The sequence below is a fragment of the Corvus brachyrhynchos genome, unplaced genomic scaffold (genome assembly GCF_000691975.1).
Source record: "Corvus brachyrhynchos isolate BGI_N302 unplaced genomic scaffold, ASM69197v1 scaffold720, whole genome shotgun sequence".
Taxonomy (NCBI): Eukaryota; Metazoa; Chordata; class Aves; order Passeriformes; family Corvidae; genus Corvus; species Corvus brachyrhynchos.
Window position 1 is genome coordinate 603,000 of NW_008235978.1, and position 8,398 is coordinate 611,397.

The window sequence follows — 8,398 nt, forward strand, 5'->3', positions numbered from 1 at the left end:
GGGGGGGAAGAAAAACAAAGGGGGGGTAGGAAAAGTTAAAAATAGAAGTATGGAGAAAGCATTTTCAAACAACACAGACCCAGGATATTAAAAACATAGCATGAGGTGACACAATGCATTTCCAATATCAATCCTGATTTCCATCTCTCAGTCCAGACACCAGGAAGCACCAAAGTGTGCATGGCAATGGACACCTGATTTACTGAAATAAAGGAGATACAACCACCCTTCCATGCTCATTTTTCCCTTCTTCCTGCAGTTCTTGTGAGTCCCAGTTAAGTACAAACTCACAGGTAATGCTTCCAGGGTCCACAGAGCGACTGATTTGAGCAGAGATCCCTGCAGCAAGGAGGAGCAGGGACAACCTTCCCTCCTGATGCATCTGCTCCAAGTTAGACTTCATCATCCTCAAGTTTTCTGTGGCATGATCATCCACATGCAATATTGATCTGCCTTCTGTAAAGGTAGCAATTATTAAGAACATCAATATTCTCTTGATACTTTATCTTCCCAACCCTGTAATTGAAGTCTCAAACTAACTTATTGTATCATCCTGCAGCACAGGAAGAAGTCAGGAACAGACACAGGACAATTATAATAGAGAGGAGATGACACTTTTAATGACTAGAAAATGTAGGCAGCACAAATTATTTGGGGCACAATGAGATTAACCAAGAGCAGCTGCTTTTTAGAACAATTCCACTCTTTTCTGTTTCAGAAACACATAGAACAGCAGTTTCCAGACCCTTGCATTGTACACAACTCCTCGCTTTGAACCCCAAACCTCTCCTGCAGATGCCAAAGTCGGCACAAATACAAGAGCCTGTTCGACCCTTCCAACCACCTATGGCAGCACCAAGCAGGCTGCCACTGGGAACCACTGCCTCCAAAATCCCATCCAGTCAAATCTGGAGAAGATTCTCAACAAACTGATGGAATTATTCTGCCAAATTCAATTCTCTGTGACCCCCCACTATCTTCCTGCATCCTTTTCTGCACTGCCAAGGGGCAGCATGTCCCAGAAAGAGAGCCGAACCACGGACTCTCCAGGTTGACACATTCTCTAGATGGGCAGCTTGCACAGATCAGACACACCTCAGTCCTACCTCAGTAGTTCCATTCACACTACTTCCAAAATTAAAATAAATTCTTGCATTTATACAATACATTGAAAATAGAAGAATAAACGTTATATGATATTCCCAACAAGTCAGTCCCACTCCTGCTGTGCCGTTCTGCCAGGTCACCTGGCAGAGAGCAGCGGCAATGTGATAACACAGAACTGTTCTGACACCTTCTGGTGACAAACCCCATTACAATCATACAACAACGATGAGGACAGATCACACACTTGCTCTGAATTTCACCTCTAAACATCATCCACGATGCAGTGGCAGCACTAAGCAAGAAAGGAGCCACTGCAAACCATCAGCCTCTCGTTCATTCAGTAGACCCGTACTAAATTAAAACTGAATTCAAAATAATTCAATATTTAAACACCAACAGAGTATAGAGAAAAGGTATATACTTTTATATGCACTTCATCTCCACAATCACATTCATTATTAACCATTACTTTTAACCTCTGTTTAGCACATTGATTTTAAGAGATGTTTTACTTTCTCTAGCAGCGTTGTCAAGAGGAATAGCAGGTTCCCAACACAGCACCACTGCTCAGGCTGCATTCTGCTTGAGTGAACAGGAACAGTCAGCACCTTTCACCTGGATAATCAGCTGAGACACTACCTACACACATCACTTACACCAGGTGAATCGCTTAAATCTTCACATAAAAAACACAGCTCCCTACTCCTGTGGGACATGCAACAAACAAGGAAACCAGCTTCATTCCCCTGGGGCAGCCTGGAGGGAGGAAGGACCCCCCTGCACCTTGGCAGACAGGGTCCCTGCCTTCCCACAGCTGAGCTGGCCTCATCCTTCTCTCCCCAAGCAGCTTTCTAAAAGCCCTCACTGAAACACTAAACTGAAATTACTAACTCTAGAAACATTCTGTTGTCTTTCCTGGCAACGCCATCTGTTGTGCAAGGGCTTTAAGGTTTATGAGAACAAGACACAACTAAATGACCCAGTGTAATGGCAAAATGACCCCACACTGACACCTGCACACAAGCCCTAGTGCTGAGGCTGTGCCCTGCCCACTTCAGGGGATGGAGCTCAGGAATTTCACAGGAGTTCTTCATGCCACAAAAGCCATGCAGCCTCTGCTCTCCATGTAGCCAGGGATCCAGGAGACTTTAATAAAGGTCACAGGAAGAACTGAAATCTTCACAGCCAGCCATTTACCATCCAGGAATCAGCTGCTTCGGTCATGATCACCAGTTCCAAAGAGGCAAATCCCAGCATGCAGCTCCAGAGCGACAGTCCCTATGGATGAGCCAGGACACAGTCACCTCACACTTAGAGGCAGGCACAGACAAGCAGAACTGCCTCTGCTTCAAAGAGTTGATGTTTGAGAGATTCTGCCCATCTTTTGAGCTGGAAAGTGAACTATTTTGTCAGTAAAAGCTTTTATTTCAAGTAAATTATGTGACAAAATTTGAGTACAAATTTTGTGGGTAAAAGAATTTACATTTCTAATTAACGCACATAGTGAGAATTAATTTTGTGTATCTGTAAAAAGCAGCTTCATTCTGTGTTACCTAGAGTGGCCTCACTCTACCTTCACACAGACCATGATACCAAACCTTACCATCCCCTGCAGCACGAAGCACACTAGCAGAGAAAATTTATTATTTCCATATAAATCAAAAAAGCTAACAAAATTACTTTACAGTAAATGCAACCCTGCTCATTACAAAAAGAAAACATTCATCAATTCATCCAAGTGAGCATTTTCTGCTACTGTCAAACCTGATCAAAGGTATGTTTATAACATACATTCAGTGAACCATGTAGCAAAGGTGCAGTTAGAACACCTACAAAATAGATGAAAAAAGGTGCTCCTTTACAGAAGGAGCACCATCTTCCCTCGGGCACCACTGCTATAAATAATGTCTTCATGAGCCTTGGCTACTTTCTCCAGGGGATATTCCAAGCCCACAACGGGTTTCAGCCAGCCAGCTTCTATGCCATCAAGGACTGCTGTGGCACATTCATGCCTCTCCTCCTGCATGTAACAAACACAGTGTTTATGACAAGGTCTTTGCATTTTAGAATAGTATTGACAATTTATGCAAGAGTTAAACCAAATTCCACAACCTGAAAATATTTTATGATGTTCTGAGATTGAATCAAGACATAAAGGAATAAACTAACAAGTTTGTTACAGTGAAATTATTCTTTCATTCCTACAAATAATTTTAACTGTAAAGAGAGGGGTGCTGGAACAAGCCAATAAAGCATACTTTAAAATAGAAATGTTTCTTACCTCAGTTGCAAGAAACAGACTCACTCCAATTATGCTGGACTCCTTGCTCATTGTGTCTCTTGGGTTTATCTCGATGCGTCCTCTGCAGCCCACAACCTGCCCAAAGGAGTCCAAAGCGTTGAGTCAGAGCTGTTCAGTGTGATGCTGAATGCACAAAATCAGTGACATAAGCACCCACCATCACCTCCCTGCTCAGGGACACAAACACTCACTGTCACCCTCTGGGCAAGGACACAAACACTCACCATCACCCTCCCTGTGCAGGACAGCAGCTGCAAGTCAGCATCCAGGTTGACATTAGAGAGCATTTCTATGATTATATCGACTCCCCCCGGCCCTGTGCATGCCTGTACAGGACACAGGATGTTATTTTAGTGCTTGGGTACCACCATTTATTTTATACACTACAGAAAGTATCCATTCTACAGCTTATTGTTTAAATTTTCAATACAGCCTTTGTACTGCAGCTGACAGCTAATGAGCTGAATTGTAGCATGTTTTGCTGTGCTAACTTATGATGTGATCCCACACTGGAATTTGCTGAATGTAAGAAGTTCTAAATGCCACTGCCTGTGAGGAAAGCTGGCTTTTCCAGACTGAGAAAGTTTTTCCTTGTGTAGAAATGAAAAAGGCAGGACACTATTGCTCCTACACAAATCTGCTTTAAAGTCTTCTGCAAACAACTATTCACATTTTGTTAAGAACAACACAACCTGCATTCCTGAGTCCTGCCACATGCCTACCTTAATTCTCTCAGTGTAATTAGGGTCTCTGTGATTAAAGGCTTGGTGAGCACCGTTTCTCAGGACCACATTCATGCCCTCCTCAGTTCCTGCTGTACCCAGAACCTTCAAACCAAAAGCTCTGGCAATCTGACATGCTGCTAGTCCCACCTGAGAGGAGAAAAAAACAAAAGAGAAAGTTATTTTACCTTTGTCTTTCTTAGAATTTGAAATTTTAAATATTCTACCAGTGACTTCCCCATTTAAAAAGCTAGTCTGGTAATGGTTTTTTTAGCCAGTAATTTGGATCTTAAAGACAGCCAAATGGTCTTTAAAAAAGAAAATGTATTTACAGAGGCATGGTAAATTTTTGAGGTGTTTTTAATAGCTATCAGCATTTGATATACATTGATGTAGAGTGCTGTGTATCTGTCAAAGCTGGGCCATATATTTTTGATGCAAATCCAAGAAAATTCTTCTCTTCATGGAATCACCTGCTATTAATACCAGCATTATACATTGCAAAGACAACCTGCAGGCACAAATTTTATTAATACTACTTCTTTAGAAAGTAAATTCTCAGTGCCTCCTACCAGCTTTGCACTCCAGTAAGAACAGAAGCACTACATTTAGCTTATCAAAATTTTAAAAAAAGAGTTATGATGCTAAATGCCATTCTAGTATCTCAGAATAAGATATGAATTCATTTTTTTGTTGTCTAACAAATAATTACGGAAACTTGGCCTGTTCATAGCAGCTGCTTGGTGCATCACCAGAAACTGAGCAAGAAAGTGCAGTGTGGGAGATAAATTAAACCAGAATGTTATGTGATAAAGATCTAAAATAAGTTTGTCATGAAAACCCAAAGGAAACTAGAAGTGCGATTTCATATAGTATTCAGTCACAGATTTATATATTCCAGTGCAGGTAGCTGCTGGCTCATGGGTAAGAACAACCCAAAAATGCACAGTCGCCCTGCACCAGTGACGTTTTCTCAGAGGACTGAGAATAACTCATACATATTGAAAACGTACAGCCTTCTGCTATCAATTATAAAACTTCCAGACCAACTACCACCTGCAGCAAACACCTGTTCAGTGTGTGACCCTCTGACTGGGCAGCTCACACCAGCACTCACGCAGTCTCACAGCTATTGGGAATAACAGGGTTTGTTCTAAGCAAATGTATCCTAGAGGATCTGAAATAAAAACCCAATCTGCTAATCTACTGATACAAATATGACCATAACTCGTATCCCAGGAAGAAGCAGATGCAAAGACAGAGAGCATTGTTCTCTATTACTTGCCTCCTTGGAATACTTACCCCGCCACTAGCACCATGAACCAGCACACTTTCCCCTGCTTTGGCACAGCCTCTAAGTGAAGAGCACAAGAAATATTGGCACTGTGATTGCAGTACATACTGACTATGGGGCTGCAGACACTGACATCAAATCTCATTGTTCACACAGCATAGTTTCCAATTTATGTTCCAATTATATTCCAATTTATGGCTAAACAGATATCATTAGCCTTTCTGGGAGAATAAGGAGACAAAATAAATCCTGTGATTGATGACTTGAAACAACATGCAGCCAGCGACAGCCTGGTACTGAGCCTCAGTTCAGGACTTTCACCTGTCACAGGAAAGGAGTGGTTCTACTCCACAGCACCTGTGTGCTTACCAAGGAAATTAGAACTATTACTGTTTTTCTTCCCTGGCTAAAATACCAGTGAGTACTGAAAGGAAGCCATGCATTTTATTCCATGAAGCCTTTCCAGGTATGTTCTCTCAAGAAAAAAGACTTAACAGGAAAACACAGTTTCATGCTTCTAGACAATTATCTGAAAATTCCTTCAGTGTAACATTTTTAAACATGTCCCACTCATCAATCTCCCCATTTTACAGGACAGTGAAAAGATGGACTTCGGTATTTTAAATATAGAAGATTAATGTACACAAACATGGATTTGGTGCCTTACTTCTGGAACAGCGCCCGGTAGGCAGTGAAGTAGGGCACTCCAATCGCTGCTCCCTGCCTGAAGTCCAGTTTGTCTGGCAAAGGAAAGACTCTGTTGGCTGCAGCAACTGCATACTCTGCATATCCTCCAGAAACTGTTTCAAGGGTGAAAACTCTGTCACCTTTCTAGAATGGAGGGAGAGAACACAGAGAAATCAATAATTTCCCTTACTTTTTCCTTAATAAACACTAAGAACCAATTTACAGAGTTTAGGCTATTGTTAACAGTTCTCCTATCAAAAATAACTAGTTATGTTTGTCACAGAAATTTTTATAAATGCTGATACATACCATCAATGCAACACAAACTGTATAATTTCTTATATTTAAATCTAAGTATCATAATTATAACCCCACCCTGCAGTGCAACACACAAACCTACTGCCTCATTAGCATGAACCCTAATGAACTTGAAGTCAGGAATTCCATCCACAGATTCCAAGTGCAAAACCTCAAAAGCTTTTACAAACACAAAGGAAACATTTCTAAATTATTTAAATGTGAAAATATATATACTCTTAATATACCCTAAAACATCTCTCTCTCATTCAAGCCAAGAACATCACAATTGTCAGAGGAAGCAAAAAGTCACACATAGCAGATACAGCAAAGTGCTGGTAAGAAAATATGAATACAGATGATTCTTCTTTCTTGATAACCCAATCTCTCAGGTCTCCCAAAATTGTTACATAAATTCAAAATAAGAAAATTCCAAGCCAATTTTAACTACAATTTTTATGTTTGTTTGGGACCAAACATCTAGTAATTTAAATGGGAGAACCGATTTAAAAACTAAATAGATGTAATAGATATGTTTTAGCAAACTGACATTTGCCTTCTCCTGTCTCAAGACTTTCCCACTGAGAACTTCAAGTAAAATTACTAGATGGGAGTAACAGAGTATTTGAACAGTTTTAGCAACAAATAACAGAATTTATGGAGCTTTAGAAGTAAGCAATTTCCATTTCCCAAATACTTTACAGAAAAAAATTCAGTTCTGCCTGAAATTACTACCCCCAGCAAGAAGCATCCAATCTCAACTACTTCTGCAATGCCAGAAAAATAGCTCTAAATACCAACTTTTGTACACCAGATATCACTGCTTTAAGCAGACAGACTGCAGTACCTCTTCTGAGATCTTTGAACTTCAGGAGGGCACAGCATTCCTCAAGTCCCACCAGCAGATTGGTTTGCCAATGGGATCCCACTGTGTGCTTTTACCAGTCCATGAAGGGGATTCCCCCCTTGAATAGGTTACATTATTCTAAGGAACAAAACCAGGTACAGTAGCACAGCAATCAGCCAAAGAGGACACATTAAACAACAGTGATTACAGCCCAGTGTGCAAATACCTTGAATGCAGTCACATGTTCCCCAACACTTTCGACCACCCCAGCCACATCCGATCCAGGAGTGTAGGGTAAAGCCGGTTTCCTGGCGTAAGTCCCAGAGCGAATGTATGTCTCGACAGGATTTACCCCACAGGCATGGACTTTAATTAAGACCTAAAAGAAAAGACACTTCTTAAGCAATAACTAAAAAGATTTAGCCCTTGAATTCACAGCACGGCATTGTAGCACTTTTACTGAACTCTCAAACAGCCTGTGTGACAACCCAGTGTCAAACTGAAGCTAATTTCAGGAAAACCTTGGTGTGGAATACATGGCCCACCAAAGAGTAAAGAGCCCACATTTGTTAAGCATGATATCTCAAGTAGTGTGAACACACTGATCAAAACTCACCTACTCTAGGTGTAGTGTTCTGGGGTGTATTCCTCATACTGTCCTGCAGGCACCTGTTAACATTCATTATCGCTATATCCCTTCACAGAGCTCACATATACCTGGTTTTCTTTTGGAACAGGAACTAACACATCTGACTGGAGTTTAAGCACTTCAGGGCCACCAAATTCAAACACTCGGACCGCTCTCATCACACTCCTGGTGGCTGCCATGGCGACCAGAGGATCTGGGAAAAAAACCGATGTGATCCCTGGTAGCTGTTCAGGTCACGGGGAGCCTGAGCCACCAAGACATGCCCTGCGGACACCGCGCGGAACACGGCACACACCGCGGGGCCGAAGTGCGGGTCGATCTTGTCATAAGGAGCCGAACCAGAGGGAGGGGAGGGAGCCGGGGCAACGGAAGGCCCCGAGCTGCCCTGGGCCTCCCCGCTCGGAGCACCTTCCGGGATCCCGGGCACGAGGAGGACGGGAAACACAGCCAGGGCCCCGTGGCCAGTGGGGCTACTGCCGGGTAAGGAGCGCCA

The 8,398-nt window shown here is 42.2% G+C and overlaps 1 protein-coding gene across 2 annotated transcripts; it reads right to left on the reverse strand.

Annotated features, from left to right (window-relative positions):
* Positions 1-598: 598 nt before the first annotated feature.
* CRYZ (crystallin zeta) lies at positions 599-8,392 on the reverse strand. 2 transcript variants are annotated; one of them, XM_008630559.2, is made up of 9 exons: positions 8,201-8,392; positions 7,974-8,098; positions 7,483-7,635; positions 6,093-6,256; positions 5,434-5,485; positions 4,132-4,281; positions 3,634-3,735; positions 3,389-3,484; positions 599-3,127 (listed from the first exon to the last, which is right to left on the reverse strand). In XM_008630559.2, the coding sequence occupies exons 2-9, from the start codon at positions 8,082-8,084 to the stop codon at positions 2,966-2,968; spliced, it is 990 nt and encodes a 329-aa protein (XP_008628781.1). In that variant the 5' UTR covers positions 8,085-8,098; positions 8,201-8,392; the 3' UTR covers positions 599-2,965. The 2 variants fall into 2 exon arrangements, with proteins under 2 accessions (XP_008628781.1, XP_008628788.1); XM_008630566.2 differs by lacking the exon at positions 3,634-3,735 and having other exon boundaries at positions 7,974-8,392.
* Positions 8,393-8,398: the final 6 nt, after the last annotated feature.